Source organism: Cherax quadricarinatus, chromosome 59, assembly GCF_038502225.1.
Source record: "Cherax quadricarinatus isolate ZL_2023a chromosome 59, ASM3850222v1, whole genome shotgun sequence".
NCBI lineage: Eukaryota > Metazoa > Arthropoda > Malacostraca > Decapoda > Parastacidae > Cherax > Cherax quadricarinatus.
In genome coordinates this window covers 22635980-22662071 of record NC_091350.1, presented here as the reverse complement: position 1 = coordinate 22662071, position 26092 = coordinate 22635980, and the positions used below count along the sequence as shown (strand labels likewise).

Sequence of the window (26092 nt, the reverse complement as noted above, 5' to 3'; positions counted from 1 at the left end):
GGGCCCGAAAAAAGAAGAACACATCAGGAACAAATGAGGGGACTAAATACAATGAAGGAGCTAAGCTATATGCAGAGACTCTAACAGAGCACTGCAATGCCCAGGAAGAGCTGAGAAAAAAAAAGACTGACCACTGAGCACAGAGACATCAGCTATAGAAGAGATTGAAGAAACGCTTCATTGGAAGGAACTAAATTGCCTAAATTGAATGTCCTATGAAGAAAGGTTAAGGAAAATCGGCCTGGTGACAATGAGGACAGGTGAGTTAGGGAAGACATGATAGCAACATACAAAATACTGCGAGGAATCGACAAGGTGGACAGAGACAGGATGTTTCAGAGATGGGACACAATTGGAAGTTGAAGACTCAGATGAGTGAAAGGGATGTTAGGAAGTATTTCTTCAGTCACAGAGTTGTTAGGAAGTGGAATAATCTGGAAAATGACGTAGTGGAGGCAGGAACCATTCACAGTTTTAAGACGAGATTTGATAAATCTGATGGAGCAGGGAGAGAGTGACCTAGTAGCGATCGTTGAAGAGGTGGGGCCAAGAGCTATGAATCAACCCCTGCAACAACAAATAGGTGAGTACACGCACACACACACACACAAACACACACACACACACACACACACACACAAACACATACATATACACACACACACACACACACACACACACACACACACACACACACACAAGGCAACTGAACATTCCAAACCAACCATCACACACCGATCCCTCTGTTTCCACCCCCCGCACCACAGTTACAGTATTAGAACAGAAGTTGAAGGTTTGGTACACAAATGCAGATGGATTAACGAATAAACATGAGGAATGGCAAGAAAGAATCAATGAGAAGTCCCCAGACATCATAGCAGTTACAGAAACAAAACTCATGGAGACAATAACAGATGCAATCTTCCCACAAGGATACCAGATCATGAGGAAAGATAGAAGGGGTAGGGGGGGAGGTGGGGTTGCTCTGCTCGTAAAAAACAGATGGAAATTCGAGAAAATGGAAGGAATAGATGAGACAGGAGAAAGAGACTACATAGCAGGTACACTTCAGTCTGGGGAACACAAAGTGGTCATTGCAGTGATGTATAATCCACCACAGAACTGCAGGAGGCCAAGAGAGGAATATGAAGAGAGCAACAGAGCAATGGTGGACACACTTGCTGAGGTGGCAAGAAGAGCTCACTCCAGCAGAGCAAAGTTGCTGGTTATGGGGGATTTCAACCACAGGGAGATTGACTGGGAAAACCTGGAGCCACATGGGGGTCCCGAAACATGGAGAGCCAGGATGTTGGACGTGGTGCTGGAAAACCTCATGCACCAACATGTTAAGGACACTACCAGAGTGAGAGAGGAGGATGAACCAGCAAGATTGGACCTTGTGTTCACCCTGGGCAGCTCAGACATTGAGGATATCAAGTATGAGAGTCCCCTAGGAGCTAGCGACCACGTGGTTCTGTGCTTTGAATACATAGTAGAGCTGCAAGTGGAGAGAATAACAGGAGTAGAATGGGAAAAGCCTGACTATAAAAGAGGGGACTACATAGGGTTGAAGAACTTCATGCGGGAGGTCCAGTGGGACAGAGAACTGGCAGGAAAGCCAGTAAATGAAATGATGGAATATGTAGCAACAAAATGCAAGGAGGCAGTGGAAAGGTTCATTCCCAAGGGCAACAGTAACAACGGGAAGACCAGAACAAGCCCCTGGTTTACCCGACGGTGTAAGGAGGCAAAAACAAAGTGCAATAGAGAATGGAAAAAGTACAGAAGGCAGAGAACACACGAAAATAGGGAGATCAGTCGCAGAGCCAGGAATGAGTACGCACAGGTAAGGAGGGAGGCCCAGCGACAGTATGAAAATGACATAGCATCGAGAATCAAGACTGACCCGAAACTGTTGTATAGCCACATCAGGAGGAAGACAACAGTCAAAGACCAGGTGATCAGATTAAGGACAGAAGGTGGAGAACTCACAAGAAATGATCAGGAGGTATGTGAGGAGCTGAACAGGAGATTTAAGGAAGTTTTTACAGTAGAGACAGGAAGGGCTGTGGGAAGACAGCACAGAAGGGAACATCAAGAGGGAATATACCAACAAGTGTTGGATGACATACGAACAACTGAGGAGGAGGTGAAGAAGCTCTTAAGTGACCTTGACACCTCAAAGGCGATGGGACCGGACAACATCTCCCCATGGGTCCTTAGAGAAGGAGCAGAGATGCTGTGTGTGCCTCTAACCACAATCTTCAACACATCCCTTGAAACTGGGCAACTACCTGAGAAATGGAAGACAGCTAATGTAGTCCCCATATTTAAGAAAGGAAACAGAAACGAGGCACTAAACTACAGACCTGTGTCTCTGACATGTATTGTGTGCAAAGTCATGGAGAAGATTATCAGGAGGAGAGTGGTCGAACACCTGGAAAGGAACAAGATTATAAATGAAAACCAGCATGGGTTCATGGAAGGCAAATCTTGTATCACAAACCTCCTGGAGTTTTATGACAAGGTAACAGAAGTAAGACACGAGAGAGAGGCTTGGGTAGATTGCGTTTTCCTAGACTGCAGGAAGGCCTTTGACACAGTTCCCCACAAGAGATTAGTGCAGAAGCTGGAGGATCAGGCACACATAAAAGGAAGGGCACTGCAATGGATAAGGGAATACCTGACAGGGAGGCAGCAACGAGTCATGGTACGTGAAGAGGTATCACAGTGGGCGCCTGTTACGAGCGGGGTCCCACAGGGGTCAGTTCTAGGACCAGTGCTATTTTTGATATATGTGAACGACATGATGGAAGGAATAGACTCTGAAGTGTCCCTGTTCGCAGATGACGTGAAGTTGATGAGAAGAATTAAATCGGACGAGGATGAGGCAGGACTGCAAAGAGACCTGGAGAGGCTGGACATGTGGTCCAGTAACTGGCTCCTCGAATTCAATCCAGCCAAATGCAAAGTCATGAAGATTGGGGAGGGGCAAAGAAGACCGCAGACAGAATATAGGCTAGGTGGACAAAGACTACAGACCTCACTCAGGGAGAAAGACCTTGGGGTGACCATAACACCGAGTACATCACCGGAGGCACACATCAACCAAATAACCGCTGCAGCATACGGGCGCCTGGCAAACCTGAGAATAGCGTTCCGATACCTCAATAAGGAATCGTTCAAGACACTGTACACTGTGTATGTTAGGCCCATACTGGAGTATGCAGCACCAGTCTGGAACCCACACCTGGTCAAGCACGTCAAGAAGTTAGAGAAAGTACAAAGGTTTGCAACAAGGCTAGTCCCAGAGCTCAAGGGAATGTCGTACGAGGAAAGGTTAAGGGAAATCGGACTGACGACACTGGAGGACAGAAGGGTCAGGGGAGACATGATAACGACATACAAGATACTGCGGGGAATAGACAAGGTGGACAGAGATAGGATGTTCCAGAGAGGGGACACAGGGACAAGGGGTCACAACTGGAAGCTGAAGACTCAGACGAGTCACAGGGACGTTAGGAAGTATTTCTTCAGTCATAGAGTTGTCAGCAAGTGGAATAGCCTAGCAAGTGAAGTAGTGGAGGCAGGAACCATACATAGTTTTAAGAAGAGGTATGACAAAGCTCAGGAAGCAGAGAGAGAGAGGATCCAGTAGCGATCAGTGAAGAGGCGGGGCCAGGAGCTGAGTCTCGACCCCTGCAACCACAATTAGGTGAGTACACACACACACACACACAAGAAGTGGGAGCTGCAAAAGCCAAGATACAGAACCTAAAAGCTGAAGGAAAAATGTTGAAGTCAGAGGGAACATGGCATCTGGAGCAGGTACATTAATATTCAATGAGGGGCCCAAAGAAAAGGAAAAAGAGAAGACCTATGTTGAGGCCCTATCATGCCACCAGGAAATGTCAAGCAGTGAAAGGGGCATGCTGTTGGGCATGGGGACAGTAGTACGTCAGGAGGGGGTGTAGGTAGAAAAGGTTATGTTTAAATGGGACCCTGAGATGCAGAGGGAAAGGCAATGGGGGGAGAACAGGGAGAGGTCAGTCTTTATCCATTGGCTTCAGGAGAGCGAGGGAGGACATATTATGAAAGACTGCAGAGAGAGAAAGAAAGATAGATAGATAGATAGATAGATAGAGAGAGAGAGAGAGAGAGAGAGAGAGAGAGAGAGAGAGAGAGAGAGAGAGAGAGAGAGAGTAGGGGTTGCAAGATTCTGTACGAGGCACAAGTACGCTCACACCTTGAATATGCTCCACTTTCTTGGTTCGCCTGCCCCCCCCCCTCTCATCTGCTACTGCTTGACAGAGTAGAGAACAGAGCAAGACGTCTCATCTCTCGCCTGGACCTATCCTGGATAGACCTGTCATTTCAGCAGAGCCTTCAACATAGGAGGGATGTGGGTGGCCTTACTGTTATGTACAAGGCCAATATTGTCAAAGTACCACACTTGGATTCACTTCGAGGACAGCGAGAAACAAGCTTTTATGCCACAAGACGGACAGAAAGCAACAACTTCACTCTGGCTGTACCCTTCTCCAGAACATCACTCCATCTGAGATCATATATACCCAGGATGACTCGAGTATGGAACACATTCGTACAGCATAATGATGTCAGCGAGATAAAGTCAGTTGATCAAATGAAAATGCTGGCCCACAGATGGCTCCAACTTCATCCTGTTCCCTACTTGTATGTCTCATAACAATAAAAATGCTTTCAAATGAGCTGATGTAGGTAACAGCTCTTAGCTTGCCAATAAAGTTAGGAATCCTTAACCTGTAAATAGCTTGTCAATAAAGCTAGGGATCCTTAACCTAACAGAAACCCTGTGTAAAAAAAAAAAAAGAGAGAGAGAGAGAGAGAGAGAGAGAGAGAAAGAGAGAGAGAGAGAGAGAGAGAGAGAGAGAGAGAGAGAGAGAGAGAGAGAGAGAGAAAGAGAGAGAGAGAGAAAGAGAGAGAGAGAGAGAGAGAGAGAGAGAGAGAGAGAGAGAGAGGGAGAGAGAGGGAGGGAGGGAGGGAGGGAGGGAGGGAGGGAGAGAGCAAGAGAAAGAAGAGATTGAAAGTATCATCAAACAAATAAGAGGGGAGAACATGACTGAGCTGACAAATTTTCAGAGAACAGGGGGATACTTGAGAGGAAGAAATAGGCCTGTCAAATTTATTTTCAAGACAAACGGTGTGGACAAGGATCCTGCAGCAGCTGAAAGAATCAACAACATACTGGAGGGTGTATCTAGATCGCAACAGAAAGATAACAGAAAGACAGAAGCTTAGAGAAGACACAAAGATGAAACTGGCAAGGAAGAGAGACAAGGGGGCAACCAAATTCGAGTGGAGCAGCAGGTGCAAACCCTCACAGAGCTCTTGACTCACAAAATCGTAATGGCGCAATTACAAGCTAACTATACTGCAGGCAGTTAGGGAGTCATAAAACTCCAGACCGACGCATTATCCCAAAACAAGCCACACTCCACACTCACAGCCCCCACCCCACCCTACACAGTAGAGTCCCATAACACCTTGCCAGGTCCCCTACTTCCCCATCCCCCACAACCTCACAGAATACAGTGTTCAAGAGGAAACTGAAGGTATAGTACACCAACGCTGATGGAATAACGAATAAGTGGGAGGAATGGCATGAAAGTATCACAGAGGCATCACCAGACATCATAGTTCTCACAGAAATCAAGTTCACAGAAGTGATGAAAGTGCCTTATATCCAACTGGATATCAGAGCCTGAGGATAGACAAAGGGAGCAGAGGGGGTGGAGGAGTTGCACTGCTCATTAAAAACCAGTGGAATTTTGAGGAGTTGGAAAGAGAAGACAGAAATGAAGCAAGGGACTAAATATGAGAAACACTTCAGACTGGAGGTCTTAAGGTGGTAATTGCAGTGATGTATAACCCACCAGAGAATATCAGGAGACACGGACAAGAATATGATGAGAGTAACAGGGCAATGGGTGACACTGGTTGAAGCGGCCAGAAAGGCCCACTAGAAGGGCTACTAGTTGTGGGTGACTTCAATCACAAGGAAAGTGACTGGGAAATTTTGGAGCCACATGGAGGCCCAGAAACATGGAGGGCTAAGATGACAGAGGTGGTACTGGAAAACCTTATGCATCAACACATTAGGAAAACTATCAGAAAGAGAAAGAAAGAAAGGAGAGAATAAACCAGCAAGACTGGACCTAGTATTCACCTTGAGCGGTTCAGACATTGAGGACATCATATATGAAATGACCCTCAGAGCTAGTGATCATGTGGTCCTGAGCTTCGAATACAGAGTAAACTTACAAGTGCAGAGGGAAGCATGAAGTGCAGGATGAGTGAAGCCAAACTACAAAAGAGGGGACTACACAGGCATGAGGAATTTCCTGCAGAAGCTTCAGTGGAAAAGAGAACAGGTGGGAAAATCAGTAAAAGAAATAATGTAATATGTGACAACAAAATGCAAGAAAGCAGAGGAGAGTTTCGTACCCAAGGTCAACAGAAGTAATGGTAAGGCCAGGACGAGCCCTTGGTTCACCCAAAGGCATAAAGAAGCCAAAATTAAATGCACTAGAGAATGGAAGAAGTATAAAAAACAAAAGAGCCAGGAAAATAAGGATATTACTCGAAGAGCCAGAAAAGAATATGCACAGATGAGAAGGAAGGCCCAGTGGCAACACGAAAATGACACAGCTGCGAAAGCCAAGTCTGGTACGAAGCTGTTGTACAGTCACATCAGGAAGAAAACAACAGTCAAGGCTCAGGTAATCAGGCTGAGGAAGGAGGGAGACCACAAGAAACGACCAGGAAGTATGTGAAGAGCTCAACATGAAATTTAGAGAAGTATTTACAGTGAACACAGATAGGACACCAGAAAGCCGGAGTGATGGGGTTCACCATCAAGTACTGGACACAATACATAAGAACATAAGAACATAAGAAAGGAGGAACACTGCAGCAGGCCTGTTGGCCCATACTAGGCAGGTCCTTCACAGATCCATCCCACTAATAGAATATCTGCCCTCATAAGAACATAAGATCATAAGAAATAAGGAACACTGCAACAGGTCTACCGGTCCATGCGAGGCAGCTCCAATTCTCCCCACCGGCTTAAGCCAGTGCCTTGACCTAGTGAAGTCAGACACGTCACTTAAGGGATTAACACTGTGTCCGACCTAGTAGCTAGTCAGGTCCATTTCACATCCACCCACACCACTCATAAGAACATAAGAACACAAAACTGTTTTAAAAAGCAATCCTTAACAGCATCAAGAAAGTCACTTGACTCAATATTTCCTGTCATATTGTTCCAAACAATTTGTCTAAAGTTAAAATCTCCCATTAACACAACATTTTCATATCTAGATGCCTTATGAATTTCGTCCCATAACAGCTTACTGCCCTCCCTATCAAGGTTTGGGGCCCTATAAATCACACCTAAAATTAATTTGTCACGACCCTCGAGAAACTGTAGCCAAACAGATTCTGTGTTCGATGTTTCTAATCTTATATCATGTCTAAAACAACAGTTTAAATTATTTCTTACATATATCGCCACTCCACCACCCTTCCTGTTGACCCTATCAGTGGGGAATAGTTTATAACCCTCTATGTTGCGTTCAGAAGGCATTTCTCTTTCTTTCAGGTTGAACCAGGTCTCTGTTATACCAATAATATCTATATTATCCGCACTTGTAAGTAATCTTAGCTCATCTATCTTATTTCTTAGACTCCTACTATTTGTATAGTAAACTTTAAGGGAGCTAGTCACACGTTGCCCTCTACTATCTCTCTTTGTTCATTGATCAATTGATTTGCCTTTACTAGCAACTTTATTTTGAATATTGTTTTTTAAACATACCCCTGAGGTATCCCGGTAATATCTGCTGTTTTCAACCCTAGTACTGCAACCTGATTGTTTCCCACAAACACCCATACCTCTATAATCTATCAGTTTAAATTCCTTGACAAGTCATCAATTACCCCTCAGTCGAATTGGCTAATGCAACCACTCCAGCCCCAGAGAGATGATCCCCATCCTTTGCAAACATATCACGTTTGCCATAGAATATGTCCCAGTTATCAATGAATGGGATTGCAAGTTCCTTGCAGTACCTATCTAGCCAACAATTTATATCAATTGCCCTAGACATCCATTCATTGACCACTCCCTTTCTAGGCAAGATGCTACATATGACTGGGATCCCTCCCTTAGACCTGACTACTTCTATGGCTGACCAGTACTTATCCAGCAACTCCTGTCTCCTGTCCTTCCCAATGTCATTACCTCCAGCACTAAGACAGATAATGGGCTTGTTCCCATTATGTGACATAATATTATCCAACTTGCTGACTATGTCACCAACACCAGCTCCTGGAAGGCACACCCTCTGTCTGACCTTTCTATCTCTGTTGCAGAAAGCACGGTCCATATATCTTACCTGAGAATCACCTACAATTAAAACATTCTTACCTTGATTAGCAGGGGAATCAGTGGTACCTTCATCCACACTAACCACTGAAGTGCACGCGTCCTGGAGAACAGAGAATCGATTTCCTACCTTCACATCTTCTCTGTTAACCCTCCTTATCTTCCTGTTTCCTGAACTGTGAACCACTTGCCACTTAAATCGGCTGCCACTCTCACTGCTCTTGTCCAGTTCCTCCTTACCAGATAAATCCTTCTCACACTCACTCCCAAACTCATCTAGGCGAAGCTTCAGCCTCCTATTTTTCTCCTGAAGAAGTAGAACCTCCTTCTTCATCACCTGAACCTGAGGTTCTAAAACACTACAACAAGCCATGGTGCTTGGTAACACCCCATGCAAACTCCCAGAGAACTTAGGACAGGTATGACCGCAGGTGACCACTGACCTCAGCGTACCGAGGAGGAAGTGAAAAGGCTGCTAAACGAACTAGACGCTTCAAAGGCATGGGATCGGATAACAACTCTCTGTGGGTCCTGAGAGAGGGAGCAGAGGTGCTCTGAGTACCATTCACTAACAATAGTCTTCAACACATCTATCGAAACAGGGCGACTACCTTAGGTATGGAAAACAACAAATGTAGTCCCATTTTTTAAAAAAAGGAGACAGACACCCAGCATTAAAACTACAGACCAGTGTCATTGACATGTATAGTTGCCAATATAGTTGCTGATCCCTGTGATGTATAGCATATCAGTATCATCCATGTGCTTTAGATAGGAGATCCCTAGGCCTGTGACTGTATGACGTCACGGGATGCAGCTTGAGTGTCAGGCGAGCTACCTCGGTCTCAGTCGGCGTTTGACACAGGCTAGGACAAGGCAGAGGCTGGGCTCCATCTCCCATCATCACAGTCTGACAATATATCGTTACCATCCAACCAGTGTGTCTACCTTCAACCCTCGATATCTCCTTTTAAGAACCCCTACAATATAGTATGCAAAGTCATGGAGAAGATTATCAGAAGAGTGATGAATGAGCTTATCAACGACAACCAGCACGGATTCAGGGATGGGAAATTCCGTGTCACAAACCTACTGGAGTTATATGGCAAGGTGACAGCACTGAGACAAGAGAAAATGGGGTGCGTTTTCTTGGACTATAAGAAGGCTTTTGACAGTTCCATGCAAGGGATTAGTGCAAAACTTGGAGAATCAGGCCAGTATAACAGGGAAAGCACTGCAATGGATCAGAAAATATCTAACAGGAAGGTGTCAGCGAGTCGTGGTACGTGACAAGGTGTCAAGGTGGGCGCCTGTGATCAGTGGGGTTCCACAGGGGTCAGTCCTAGGACAAGTGCTGTTTCTGGTATACATGAACGACATGATGGAAGGAATTGATTCAGAAGTGTATCTGTTTGCAGACGATGTAAGAAGAATTCACTTGGATGAGGACTAAGCAGGACTACAAAGGGATCTGGACAGGCTGTAAGCCTGGTCCAGCAGCTGGCTCCTGGAGTTCAACTCCACCAAGTGCAAAGTCATGAAGATTGGGAAAGGGCGAAGAAGACCATAGACAGAGTACAGTCCAGGAGGCCAAAGACTGCAAGCATCTCTCAAGGAAAAGGATCTTGAGGTGAGTATAATATTGAGGACATCTCCTGAGGCGCACATAAACCGAATAACTGCTGCAGCATATGGGCGATTGGCAAACCTAAGAATAACGTTCCAACACCTCAGCAAAGAATCGTTCAAGACTCTGTACACCGTGTACGTCAGGCCCATATTGGAGTATGCAGTACCAGTTTGGAACCCATAGGTTAAGGGAAATCTACCTGACAACACTGGGGGACAGGAGGGATAGGGAGGACATGATAATGATATATGAAATATTGATAGGAATTGCCAATATGGATATGGACATGATTTTTCAGAGATGGGACACATCAACAAGGGGTCACAACTGGAAGATGAAGAATTAGATGAGTCACAGGGATGTTAGGAAGTATTGCTTCAGTTACAGAGTTGTCAAGAAGTAGAACAATCTGGAGAGTGATGTAGTGGAGGCAGGATCCATGCATAGCTTTAAGAAGAGATACGATAAAGCTCATGAAACATGGAAAGAGTAGGCCTAGTAGCGACCAGCGAAGAGGCGGGGTCAGGAGCTGTGACTCGATTCTTGCAGCCAGAAATAAGTGAGTACAAATAGGTGAGTACACACACTCAAACAACGCATATTACTAACTCACCACTATCCCACAGGTATGCAAGGAGACAGGTTTAGATCAGCCATCAGAGACGAACAGCATCCGGAGCCAAGAGTTCCTAATCAACAAGATGTTTAATCTGGTGTGGTGCCCAGTGTACAAGGCGGCCTCCTCCACCTGGCTATGGAACTTCAACCTCCTCGCTGGCTACACCCAGCAACATCTCCTTCACGACATTCATCGACCCCTTCCCTTGGCCAGGAACAGGTACCCCAGGTGAGTGATTCTTGCTGATCCCTGCTCCTGGCCATAAATAGGTATCCTAGGTGAGCGATACTTGCTGACCTCCCTTCTCCTGGCCAGGAACTAGTTCCCCAAGTAACTGATACTTGCGCACCCTTGCCCTTGGCCAGGTATAGGCACCCCAGGTGAGTCATACTTGCTGACTCTTGCCTCTGGCCAGGAACAAGTATCCCAGGTGAGTCATACTTGCTGACTCTTGCCTCTGGCCAGGAACAAGTATCCCAGGTGAGTGATACTTGCTGACCCTTGCTCCTGTCCAGTTATAAGTACCCTAGGTGAGTAATACTTGCTAACCCTTGCCCCTGGCCAGCTATAAGTATCCCAGGTGAGTCATACTTGCTGATCCTTGCTCCTGGCCAAGTATAAGGTCTCCGGGTGAGTGATACTTGCTGACCCTTATGCCTGCCCAGGTATAGGTACCGCAGGTGAGTGACTACTTGTTAACCCTGGCACCTGCCCAGGTGTAAGGTACCCCCAGATAAGTTATTCTTGCTGATCTTTGCCCCTGGCCAAGAACAGGTACCCCAGGTGAGGGATACTTGCTAACCCTTACCCCTGGGAAGAGTCAGCAAGTGTTGTAGATGAATCTATTTTACTCGCTGGTGTAAAGAATTCATCCTACCACTGCAATTGCTACCTCACACCTTTGCCTCTGTTTTTATCCTTTATGTAATCAAAATAAACAAAGAATCCTTCGAGATAATGAATTGTAGGTTCTAGCTCTACCCTTTCGTAATGGTTTTCAGACTGCTTTGTGTGTCGTGTTGATGTATTCAGCAGTGTATGTTGTGATGTACTGGTGTGTCCTATGGAGATGTGTTGTGCAGATGCATGCTGAAATTATGTGTTCTGTAATGATATGCTACGATGATTCATTTTGCAGTGACGGGTGTAGTGGTTTACCTGGAGTTTACCTGGAGAGGGTTTCGGGGGTCTACGCCCCCGCGGCGTGGTCTGAGACAAGGCCTCATGGTGGATCAGGGTCTGATCAACCAGGCTGTTACTGCTGGCCGCACGCAAGCTGACGTACGAACCACAGCCCGGTTGGTCAAGGTACTGACTTTAGGTGCATGTCCAGTGCCTTCTTAAAGACAGCCAGGGGTCTATTGGTAATCCCCCTTATGTATGCTGGGAGGCAATTGAACAGTCTTTGGCCCCGGACACTTATTGTGTTGTCTCTCAGTGTACTCGTGGCGCCCCTGTTTTACATCGGGGGAATGTTGCATCTCCTTCCGAGTCTTTTTTTTTCACAGGGAGTGATTTTCGTGAGCAGGTTTGGACCTTCCAAGTGTATATTATCATATATATCTCTCGCCTGCGTTCGAGGGAATACAGATCAAGGACTTTCAACCGTTCCCAGTAGTTTAGGTGCCTTATCACACTTATGTGTGCTGTGAAAGTTCTTTGTACACTCTCCAGGTCTTCAATGTCGCCAGCCTTGAAGGGGGCCATTATTGTAAAGCTGTATTCCATCCTAGAGAGCACAACAATTAAGATTTATTATTTGTCCAGTGTATTATGAAATTCTTCCCAAATTCAATTAATTATAAATGGATCTAATTTATATAAACCAAAGGAAATATTCATATTGTTGTCAAAACTGCTTTTTATGAAACAAGATTCAATTATATTCCTGTCGACCATGGACTTGCTAGATACAACTTTCTCAAGTTTTTGAAAATCAATTGGATGGTTAAAATCTCTCACATGAATAAATAGAGCATTGGAATCTTGTCCAGTTCTAATGCTATATTTATGTTGTTTTAATCGTAGTCCGAGACTTTTACCAGTTTGACCGTAATAAACGTTATCGCAAATTTTACAAGGAATCTTATAGACACATCCGTCAGTGGATGCGTCTATAAGATTTTAACCATCCAATTGATTTTCAAAAAGTTGAGAAAGTTGTATCAAGCAAGTCCATGGTCGACAGGAATAGAATTGAATCTTGTTTCATAAAAAGCAGTTTTGACAGCTATATGAATATTTCCTTTTGGTGACGTGTACTTAGCTCAGTGAGGACGTTAGTGTACTCTCCTGGACTGAACCAAGATGCCCTCTATCGAGCAACTTTACCAGCAGCTTAAGGAAGAATTGAGGGTAGCGAAGATGGAGATATGGCGATTGACTGAGGAAAACAAGAGGATTCGTAGTAGTCCTCCTGTTTTGAGTCTTCAGGTCAAGAAGGGAACCTGGACAGTGGCTGGACAGCATGGAACGAAGCTGACGATCAAGAAGACGAATGGAAAGGCAGAAACGATGAAGAAGAAAGAGACTACTGTGGAAACTGTTGTGGAAACATCTAATGCATCCTCCGTGCTACCCGACGAATGTGAGTCGACTACTGAGAATGTCACGACTAACGAAACCAAGGAAGATAAGAATATTGTTGTTGTTGGGGATAGCTAAGTTAGGTACATGGCTAGGGCGTTCTGCTTGAAGGACAGTAGTAGGAGACAGAGAGCTTGCTTTCCTGGGGCTGGGATGGAGGATATTGTTAGCCGGCATGACAACATCATGAACGGTAATGGGATCAATCCGATTATCTGCCTCAGTGCTGGAGGGAATGATGTAGGCAAGCGTAGAAGTGAGGATTTAGTTAGAAGGTACAGGACAGCAATGGACATAATTAGGAAGAAGGGGGGGGCGCCCTGTTATATGTGCCATTTTGCCAAGAAGAGGTGTTGGTAATGAATGGTTGTCCAGAGCAATTGGTATTAATTGTTGGCTGGATAAACACTGTAAGGATAATGCAGTACCATTCATTGACAACTGGGACAACTTCTATGGCCGAAATGACATGTATGCCAGGGATGGGGTTCACTTATCCAGGGCAGGTGTGGGTTTTCTTGCTAGCTCAGTTGAGGAGGTTGTTAGGGCTTTAATCTAGGATTAGTTAGAGGTATGGGTTTAGAAATGATAAATAATGAGTATGGATATATTGACTTATGCTCTGATATTAAGAATCTTAATAGTAACAGTCATGGAGTAACTCTGGGTAATGATAATTTCAGAAATTGCGTAAAAACAAAGATGAATAGGAAAAATGTGCAGAAGAAAAAACATATGATGGTATTTTATGTTAACAGTCGAGGTGCAAGAAATAAGATTAATGAACTACGTTTGGTAGCATGTGCTGGGAACTTTGATGTCATTGCATTAACTGAAACATGGTATGATTTAAAGAGTCCGGATATGATTGCTGAGTGTGGTATTCAAGGGTTTAAGCTGTTCCATGTGGATAGATATAATGGGAAGGGGGGAGGAGTTGCATTATATGTTCGAGAAAATATAAACTGTTGCATAAAAACAGGTATGAAAATAGATGGGACAGTAACAGAATCTGTTTGGGTAGAGTCTGTAGAAGGTCAAGAAAAACTAATTCTAGGTGTAATGTACCGACCTCCAGGCTTGGATCACGATAGAGGGAGACTTCTTTGGAACGAAATTGTTAGGGCTTCTAGACACAATAATATAGTGATAGTAGGGGATTTTAACTTTAGTCAAATTGACTGGAATTCTTTGACCGGTAATCTGGAGTCCAGTGACTTTATTAAAACAGTTCAGGACTGCTTTCTGAATCAGTGTGTAACAGAGCCTACCAGGGGTAATAATTTGCTAGACCTAGTCTTGTCAAACAAGGAAACGCTCTTAAATAATCTGGAGATCACTGAAGAGCTTGGCGCAAGTGATCACAAATCCATCACCTTTAGCATTAACTGGGAATACAAGAATAATGATAATACGGTAAAAAAAAATCCCTGATTTTCTTTCTGCCGATTATAGTGGACTTAGGGAACACCTGTCAAATCTCGATTGGGGTTATCTAGCTAATGATTTTATTGACGATGATCATACTTATGATTACGAAGGGATCTCCATTTATGATTTTTTTCTTAATAATGTACACCGTGCTCAGAGTATATTCATTCCCCAGAGAGAAATTAGGTCTAATAATAACGATCCCAAATGGATTAACAGGAGACTAAAGCATCTATTAGGGGAGAAAAGGGTAATTTATAGGAGCATCAGAAAAGGAGAGGTTAACCTTACTGACCAGTATGTTCAGCTTAAAAGAGAAGTAAAAAAGGGGATTAGAAAGGCTAAACGTGACTATGAAATTAGAGTTGCTAATGAATCAAAGACTAATCCAAAGGGGTTCTTTCAAGTGTATAGGACGAAGGTGAAGGAAAAAGTAGGACCTCTGAAAATTGGGAATGGACAGCTGACGGATAACGAACTAGAAATGTGTTCTTTATTTAAGGACTATTTTTTGTCAGCTTTTACACAAGATGTAAATGAGATTCCAGAAATTAACAATTATTCAATTCCTGATGAATTTAAATTAACTAATATTACTGTCACGAGGGACATGGTAATCACACGGGTAGACAAAATGAAGCAGAATAAGTCCCCGGGACCTGATGAGTTGTTTTCCAGGATACTTAAGGAATGCAAGATGTAGCTTAATCAGTCATTAACGAGTGTGTTTAATGCGTCCCTTCTTACCGATGTTGTGCCAAAGTTGTGGAAGATGGCTGTGGTTCCCATATTCAAATCAGGGGATAAGTCCATTCCTTCAAATTACCGTCCAATCAGCCTGACATCTATAGTGGGCAAGTTATTAGAATCAATTATAGCTGACATTATTAGAAGTCACCTTGAAGAGCATAATTTGATTAATGAATCTCAGCATGGGTTCACGAGAGGTCGTTCCTGCCTGACAAATTTACTGACGTTTTTCAATAGAACATTTGAGGCAGTGGACAGTGACAAAGAATATGATATTGTTTATTTGGAATTTAGTAAAGCTTTCGATAGAGTACCTCACAAGAGACTCTTAAGAAAAGTGGCAGCTCATGGTATAGGAGGTAAAGTTCTAACAAGGAGAGAGGCATGGCTTACCAATAGAAAGCAGAGAGTTTCCATTAATGGGGTCAAATCTGAATGAGGATTAGTCACTAGTGGCGTTCCACAAGGATCAGTTTTAGGCCCTCTTTTGTTCATAATTTACATTAATGGTCTTGATGAAGGGATTACGAGTGATATGAGTAAATTTGCTGATGATACAAAGATAGGCCGTATAATTCATTCTGAGGAGGATAGCAATGAACTTAGGAGGATTTGGACAAATTAATGTCTTAGTCTGAAAAATGGCAGATGAAGTTCAATGTGGATAAGTGTAAGGTAATAGTCCTTGGTAATGAAAATAATCCTCGAAGCTATAAACTAGGTGAAGTAGAGCTTGGTCATACAGAATGTGAAAAAGACTTGGGAGTCATGGTAAGCAGAAATATAAAGCCAAGACAGCAGTGCCTTAGTGTGCACAACAAGGCTAACAGATTACTAGTATTTATCTCTAGAAGTATAAGTAACAGAAGTCGAAAAGTTATTTTACAGTTCTATACCTCATTAGTGAGACCTCATTTAGATTATGCTGCTCAGTTTTGGTCTCCTTACTACAGGATGGATATAGACTCATTTAAGAACATTCAGAGAAGAATGACTAAAATGATTTACTGTGTAAGGAATCTCCACTCTCTGGAGAGACGTAGAATGAGGGGAGATATCATTGAAGTGTATAAGTGGATGACAGGCATAAACGATTTAAGTTGGAAAAATTTAGATTTAGAAAGGACATTAGTAAGTACTGGTTTTCTAACAGAGTTGTGGATGTGTGGAACAATCTTCCCAGTAGGGTGATCGAGGCTAGGACCTTCGGTCTCTTTAAAAAGAGATTGGACAAATATATGAGTGGGAGGGGCTTGGTTTGATTGGGGTCATTGGGTACAAGAGTAAATTCTTGGGTAGCTTTGGGTAGAGGTCGTTTTGATAAGGACCTGCCTTGCATGGGCCAGTAGGCCTTCTGCAGTGTTCCTCCATCAGTGTTTGTGTATATTTCGCCTGCTCTTGCGAATTCCTTGCATTGTTAAAATCTCTAGTAAGGCTGATGCATACAGGGGATGAGATGAAAAGCTGTAAGCCTTCTCCCTGAAAGCTGGCTGCCTTGGATCAACGTGTAGCACAAGCTGCACGCCAAGGTATTGTCCAGTGTGGGTAGATTGGTATAGCACTGTGTACCTTGTTCCAAGGTTCGTAGGTTCGAGTCTCCTTCAGTCAGAGATCAGTGTTTGTGTATATTTCGCCTGCTCTTGCGAATTCCTTGTATATATATATATATATATATATATATATATATATATATATATATATATATATATATATATATATATATATATATATATATATATATATATATATATATATATATTATATTATCACACTGGCCGATTCCCACCAAGGCAGGGTGGCCCGAAAAAGAAAAACTTTCACCATCATTCACTCCATCACTGTCTTGCCAGAAGGGTGCTTTACACTATAGTTTTTAAACTGCAACATTAACACCCTTCCTTCAGAGTGCAGGCACTGTACTTCCCATCTCCAGGACTCAAGTCCGGCCTGCCGGTTTCCCTGAACCCCTTCATAAATGTTACTTTGCTCACACTCCAACAGCACGTCAAGTATTAAAAACCATTCGTCTCCATTCACTCCTATCAAACACGCTCACGCACGCCTGCTGGAAGTCCAAGCCCCTCGCACACAAAACCTCTTTTACCCCCTCCCTCCAACCTTTCCTAGGCCGACCCCTACCCCACCTTCCTTCCACTACAGACTGATACACTCTTGAAGTCATTCTGTTTCGCTCCATTCTCTCTACATGTCCGAACCACCTCAACAACCCTTCCTCAGCCCTCTGGACAACAGTTTTGGTAATCCCGCACCTCCTCCTAACTTCCAAACTACGAATTCTCTGCATTATATTCACACCACACATTGCCCTCAGACATGACATCTCCACTGCCTCCAGCCTTCTCCTCACTGCAACATTCATCAAACATGCTTCACACCCATATAAGAGTGTTGGTAAAACTATACTCTCATACATTCCCCTCTTTGCCTCCAAGGACAAAGTTCTTTGTCTCCACAGACTCCTAAGTGCACCACTCACCCTTTTCCCCTCATCAATTCTATGATTCACCTCATCCTTCATAGACCCATCCACTGACACGTCCACTCCCAAATATCTGAATACATTCACCTCCTCCATACTCTCTCCCTCCAATCTGATATCCAATCTTTCATCACCTAATATTTTTGTTATCCTCATTACCTTACTCTTTCCTGTATTCACTTTTAATTTTCTTCTTTTGCACACCCTACCAAATTCATCCACCAATCTCTGCAACTTCTCTTCAGAATCTCCCAAGAGCACAGTGTCATCAGCAAAGAGCAACTGTGACAACTCCCACTTTATGTGTGATTCTTTATCTTTTAACTCCACGCCTCTTGTCAAGACCCTCGCATTTACTTCTCTTACAACCCCATCTATAAATATATTAAACAACCACGGTGACATCACACATCCTTGTCTAAGGCCTTCTTTTACTGGGAAATAATTTCCCTCTTTCCTATGTACTCTAACTTGAGCCTCACTATCCTCGTAAAAACTCTTCACTGCTTTCAGTAACCTACCTCCTACACCATACACCTGCAACATCTGCCACATTGCCCCCCTATCCACCCTGTCATATGCCTTTTCCAAATCCATAAATGCTACAAAGACCTCTTTAGCCTTATCTAAATACTGTTCACTTATATGTTTCACTGTAAACACGTGGTCCACACACCCCCTACCTTTCCTAAAGCATCCTTGTTCATCTGCTATCCTATTCTCAGTCTTACTTTTAATTCTTTCAATAATAACTCTACCATACACTTTACTAGGTATACTCAACAGACTTATCCCCCTATAATTTTTGCACTCTCTTTTGTCCCCTTTGCCTTTATACAAAGGAACTATGCATGCTCTCTGCCAATCCCTAGGTACCTTACCCTCTTCCATACATTTATTAAATAATTGCACCAACTACTCCAAAACTATATCCCCACCTGCTTTTAACATTTCTATATTTATCCCATCAATCCCGGCTGCCTTACCCCCTTTCATTTTACCTACTGCCTCACGAACTTCCCCCTCACTCACAACTGGCTCTTCCTCACTCCTACAAGATGTTATTCCTCCTTGCCCTATACACGAAATCACAGCTTCCCTATCTTCATCAACATTTAACAATTCCTCAAAATATTCCCTCCATCTTCCCAATACCTCTAACTCTCCATTTAATAACTCTCCTCTCCTATTTTTAACTGACAAATCCATTTGTTCTCTAGGCTTCCTTAACTTGTTAATCTCACTCCAAAACTTTTTCTTATTTTCAACAAAATTTGTTGATAACATCTCACCCACTCTCTCATTTGCTCTCTTTTTACATTGTTTCACCACTCTCTTAACCTCTCTCTTTTTCTCCATATACTCTTCCCTCCTTGCATCACTTCTACTTTGTAAAAACTTCTCATATGCTAACTTTTTCTCCCTTACTACTCTCTTTACCTCATTATTCCACCAATCGCTCTTCTTCCCTCCCGCACCCACTTTCCTGTAACCACAAACTTCTGCTGAACACTCTAACACTACATTTTTAAACCTACCCCATACCTCTTCGACCCCATTGCCTATGCTCTCATTAGCCCATCTATCCTCCAATAGCTGTTTATATCTTTACCTAACTGCCTCCTCTTTTAGTTTATAAACCTTCACCTCTCTCTTCCCTGATGCTTCTATTCTCCTTGTATCCCATCTACCTTTTACTCTCAGTGTAGCTACAACTAGAAAGTGATCTGATATATCTGTGGCCCCTCTATAAACATGTACATCCTGAAGTCTACTCAACAGTCTTATATCTACCAATACATAATCCAACAAACTACTGTCATTTCGGTCTACATCATATCTTGTATACTTATTTATCCTCTTTTTCTTAAAATATGTATTACCTATAACTAAACCCCTTTCTATGCAAAGTTCAATCAAAGGGCTCCCATTATCATTTACACCTGGCACCCCAAACTTACCTACCACACCTTCTCTAAAAGTTTCTCCTACTTTAGCATTCAGGTCCCCTACCACAATTACTCTCTCACTTGGTTCAAAGGCTCCTATACATTCACTTAACATCTCCCAAAATCTCTCTCTCTCCTCTGCATTCCTCTCTTCTCCAGGTGCATACACGCTTATTATGACCCACTTCTCGCATCCAACCTTTACTTTAATCCACATAATTCTTGCATTTACACATTCATATTCTCTTTTCTCCTTCCATAACTGATCATTCAACATTACTGCTACCCCTTCCTTTGCTCTAACTCTCTCAGATACTCCAGATTTAATCCCATTTATTTCCCCCCACTGAAACTCTCATACCCCCTTCAGCTTTGTTTCGCTTAGGGCCAGGACATCCAACTTCTTTTCATTCATAACATCAGCAATCATCTGTTTCTTGTCATCTGCACTACATCCACGCACATTCAAGCATCCCAGCTTTATAAAGTTTTTCTTCTTCTCTTTTTTAGTAAATGTCTACAGGAGAAGGGGTTACTAGCCCATTGCTCCCGGCATTTTAGTCGCCTCATACGACACGCATGGCTTACGGAGGAAAGATTCTTTTCCACTTCCCCATGGACAATAGAAGAAATAAAGAAGAACAAGAGCTATGTAGAAAAAGGAGAAAAACCTAGATGTATGTATATATATATGCATGTGCATGTCTGTGAAGTGTGACCAAAGTGTAAGTTGGAGTAGCAAGATATCCCTGTTATCTAGCGTGTTTATGAGACAGAAAAAGAAACCAGCAATCCTACCATCATGCAAAACAGTAACAGGTTTCTGTTTCACAGTCATCTGGCAGGACGGTAGTACTTCCCTGGGTGGTTGCTGTCTACCAACCTACTACTTATATATATATATATATATATATATATATATATATATATATATATATATATATATATATATATATATATATATATATATATATATATATTATATATATATATATATATATATATATATATATATATATATATATATATATATATGTCGTGCCGAATAGGCAGAACTTGCCATCTTGGCTTAAATAGCAACGCTCATCTTGCCATATAGGACAAGCGAAAATTTGTGTATCCAATAATTTCGCCAAAATCATTCTAAACCTAACGATAAAAATATATTTCGCTGTGTTTGTTTAGTATTAAATTATTGTAAACAAATCTAAAATATATTTGGTTGGGTTAGGCTAAAATAAATTGTTCTTGTTATAATAAGGTTAGGTAAGTTTTCTAAGATTCTTTTGGAGCAAAATTAAATTTTTTTACATTAACATATATATATAACAAGTCGGCCGTCTCCCACCGAGGCAGGGTGACCCAAAAAGAAAGAAAATCCCCTAAAAGAAAATACTTTCATCATCATTCAACACTTTCACCTCACTCACACATAATTACTGTTTTTGCAGAGGCGCTCAGAACACAACAGTTTAGAAGCATGTACGTATTGAGATACACTACATATCCCTCCAAACTTCTAATATCCCGAAACCCTCCTTTAGAGTGCAGGCATTGTACTTCCCATTTCCAGAATTCAAGTCCAGCTATATAAAAATAACCGGTTTCCCTGAATCCCTTCACTAAATATTACCCTGCTCACACTCCAACAGATCGTCAGGTCCCAAATACCATTCGTCTCCATTCACTCCTATCGAACACACTCATGCACGCCTGTTGGAAGTCCAAGCCCCTCGCCCACAAAACCTCCCTTGCCCCTTCCTTCCAACTTTTTCGAGGACGACTCCTACCCCGCCTTCCTTCCCCTACAGATTTAAATGCTCTCCATGTCATTCTACTTTGATCCATTCTCTCTAAATGACCAAACCTCAAGTACTTTCACACTTCTCAGTGCGTCCCCTGAAGCAGGGGAAGATTTCCTTCCCCCGTGGCTTGTCTTGCATAGTTAAGATCGCCATCACCTATCAGCGATTGTTTACATTGTGATCGCCACTGGCCAACTCTTCTCCCAATTTTCCCGCTTGTTTCCTTCCTTGACTTCTGCAGTTACCTCCTAAAAACGCTCACTCATCAAAGCCCACAAATCCGTACAGTTCCTACCGAAATCCCTACTGCAGAACAGGTTGGTCAGGCTACCTATTACACCGTTCGATCAACTACAGAGGTTAGTGCTCATTAAAAAATATTGACATAGTAAGACATGAAAAGAAGATGCTTTTCATAGAAATGAGGAAAACCAAGATGGTATTCTTTAATGAGATTCCCCCAGGCTGGCATGACTACTTACTTGATAATATTTCGTAGGGAACTTAGAAGAGTCAAACAGAACACCGAACGCAATCGTACGAGGAAGTTAAATAATATCATAGCAACGAGTGGTTGGACCACACATGCGATTCCGGAGTTTGTTACGAACCCGTGTAGCAAGGAATTAAACAATGATCAAGAGGCAGTGCTAGGGTTTGGATTAAGGTTTGCGCCCTCAACTAATGATGTTAATTATATAAACTTAGCAAAATCGTTTTGCATGCTGGAAAAACACGGTGACTTGACCCCTGATGCATTTAATATATGCAGAGGGATGGTATACGGAGCATTACTCCAGTCGGTGCTCCCCAACTGCCCATTAAGATTCACAAAAGAGTACGAAGAGCTCAGTAATGATCAGATTCTGCACCTCTCAAGTGGTGTTAAATCTAAGGCAGTTGTTATTTAGGAGAAAACTGAATATTTAGAAAAAATGAGCCATTTATTTAGTGATAATGAAACGTCTGAACCGTTCGTTAAAAAAAAATCCACCGACCAAGTCAACAGCCATTTCAATAAACACCTTAAAACTTTATTGAAAAGGAATGATGAATTGATTAAATATCTGTCAGCTACCATGTCAATATGGGGTAATCAGGACCCATAAGCCAGGGTACCCAGCCCGTCCTATTATAAGTTCAGTAGGCTCAGTAGCATATAACCTATTTAAATGGCTGGTGAAACGTCTAACTCCCATTGTCGGTAAGATATTTGACGGATATATTAAAAATAATGTTGACCTACTGAAAGGCTCCAGAAATTACATGTCCCTCATGACTTTACCCTAGTGAGCTTTGATGTTACAGTTCTGTTCACCAAAGTCCCTGTCCCTGACTTGCTTTCGTACCTTGAAGAGGAACTAGAAAACTTCCCCATGCCCTACCCCACGAAAATAAAAATTGCGTTGATGAAACTTTGCGTTACTGATTGCAAGTTCGTGTTTGAAGGGAAATACTGTGTTCAAAAGCAAGGCATGGCAATGGGAAATCCCCTTAGCACCTTACTCAGCAACTTGTATATGGAATTATGTGAGACCAGACTTCTTAAAGACATTCTCCCAGATAAAGCGAGTTGGTTCAGATACGTAGATGATGTTCTTTGCCTGTGGCCTAGAGATCACAACATTGATGAGTTCCTACCCAGACTCAATGGTCTAGTACCTACCATTAAGTTCACTACAGAACGTGAAATAAACAACACTTTGCCATTCCTAGATGTTTTAATCCATCGTGTTAATAGAAAATTCAAATTTACAGTTTATAGAAAGTCCACTAATGTGGCGTCATACATCCACTCCTATTCCAATCACGAAACTAGGGTAAAAAGGAGTGTGTTCCTCACAATGTTCTTGAGAGCCTTGCACATCTGCAGTCCAGAGTAATTAGACGACGAAATCAGCAAGATATTCAACATACCCACAAAACTGAGATATCCTAGGGATTTTGCCGAGAAAACACTAATGTCAGCAAGAAAGACTTTCTACAGGACTGAACCTAAGGAGGTGTTGGCCAGGAAAGCTGTACTAGTTTTACCATACAATGAGAGCCTGGTTTGCCTGCATGAGGCATTTAAAAAGATCAATATAAACCTTGCTTTCAAAAACACAGGGACTGTGAAATAAAGGGTGATTAAAAACACACCCTCCAACAAAGTTGGTGGGGTTAACAAGGTTCCATGTACTCAGTGTCCTCTCTCATATATTGGTCAAACAGGTAAATTGCTGGAAACCAGACTACCAACATACATACTCAGTCAGAACTGGGCAGGAGTCGAATGCTATATTTAACCATGTTAGTTCATGTAATCACCAACCAGAATGGGATGCTGCCCCAAACAGTTCTGTCGTGGAAAAAGACATAATTGAATCTTCTCGCTTGAGACATGAAAGGAATACAGTATATAGCTCACTTTTAACGTTGCTTCACCGCTCTCTTAACCTCTCTTTTTCTCTCCATATACTCTTCCCTCCTTGCATCACTTCTACTTTGTAAAAACTTCTCATATGTTAACTTTTTCTCCCTTACTACTCTCTTTACATTATCATTCCACCAATCGCTCTTCTTCCCTCCCACACCCACTTTCCTCTAACCACAAACTTATGCTGAACACTCTGATACTACATTCTTAAATCTACCCAATACATCATCGATCCCATTGCTTATACTCTCACTAGCCCATCTATTCTCTAAGAGTTTTTTATACCTTACCCTAACTACCTCCTCTTTTAGTTTATACACTTTAACCTCTCTCTTACTTGCTGCTTCTATTTTCCTTGTATCCCATCTACCTTTTAATCTCACTGTAGCTACAACTAAAAAGTGATCTGATATATCTGTGGTCTCTCTATGTACATCCTGAAGTCTACTCAACAGTCTTTTATCTACCAAGACATAGTCCAACAAACTACTGTCATTACGCCCTACATCATGTCCTGTATACCTATTTATCCTTTTTTTTTCTTAAAATACATTACCTATAACTAAACCCCTTTCTACACAAAGTTCAATCATAGGGCTCCAATTATGATTTACACCTGGCACCCCAAACTTACCTTCCACACCCTCTCTAGATGTTTCTCCTACTTTAGCATTTAGGTCCTCTTCCACAATTACTCTTTCACTTGGTTCAAAGGTTCCTATACATTTGCTTAACATCTCCCAAAATCCCTCTCTCTCTCCTCTACACTCCTTTCTTCTCCAGGTGCATTCACACTTATTACGACCCACTTTTCACATCCGATCCTTATTTTAGTCCACATAATCCTTGAATTTACACATTTATATTCCGTCTTCTCCTTCCATAACTGATCCTTCAGCATTATTGTTACCCCTTGTTTAGCTCTAACTCTCTCAGATATATAACGGGTTTGTTTGGTGTTCTGGTAGCGGGTAGTAAATGATAAGTCTTCGGGTACACAGGCTTGTGTGTTGTGCCCATGGCCCGGGCAGGGCCATCCCATGAGAGAGAGAGCTAGTAGGCCTTGTGTCTTCCTGCTAGGCCGCTGTGTGAGTGAGAGCGTGGCAAGGGCAGGCAGGCTGAAGTGGCAACGCCTATAGGTGGCAGCACCAGCATGGCGCGAAATATGAACTAAGCTGTGCAGACAGTACAGGCTGTCTACATATGCTCGGCCACCTACCGCGCGTCGTCCTGATGTGACAATACTGGTGGTAAAAGAAACTCGGTCTCTCTCTCGAAGGAACAGGGCACAGAACACAAAATAAAAACATATATATACATATGGACATGGAAAAAAAAAACTTCCTACAGGGAGGGAAGAAAAAAGCATGTGGGGTGTGCTAAACATCGTGGTCAAAGGCAGTGAGCGTCGATTGGGCATCACTGCACGACTTCCTGCGTCTGGACAGATACTGCAACACAGGAGACATCGCTGTGGCTGAGCTGTGATGTAACAGGTTATGGTCTCCTCTGGAATGGTGAAGCAGACATCGTAGGAGTCGCTGCAGGTTTTCACTCAACCTGGGGCACGACATGCTGGTGCCCTCGAGTGAGGCGGCGACAGAACTCAGCAACTGGGCAGGACTTCTGGCAAGCAACTCAGGAGGACACTTCTCGACTGGTACTGTCGCTGGGCTGTCACTGCCGGCGAGCGTGGAGCGAGTTGTAGAGCAAGTCGTGGCAGAGACGACTGGGCGAAACATCTGGGAGTTGTAACATCATACACCAGACTGCAGTGAGAGAGCTAGCAGCCAAAGTGACATCTTCTTTGTGCAGGCTGCTCACTGAAGCTTGTGACACAAGGCTGACACAGCGCCTGCCGACAGGGCTAACTATGGCTTGGCGAGTATCATTCTCTGGGCAGTTGGAGTTATAGCAGAGGTTAGTCTAAGCATCCCCAGACTTGTTTCTCTACATATAACTGCACTCTGACGGT

The 26092-nt window shown here is 42.9% G+C and overlaps 1 protein-coding gene across 1 annotated transcript in view; it reads left to right on the top strand.

Moving 5' to 3' along the window:
- The window catches only part of LOC128698838 (carbohydrate sulfotransferase 11-like), a 174656-nt gene that overhangs the window by 69025 nt on the left and 79539 nt on the right, over positions 1–26092 (top strand). The window contains exon 4 of the mRNA XM_070097817.1: positions 10685–10905. Coding sequence (XP_069953918.1) covers positions 10685–10905 — 221 coding nt within the window. The remainder of the gene's footprint in view (positions 1–10684; positions 10906–26092) is intronic.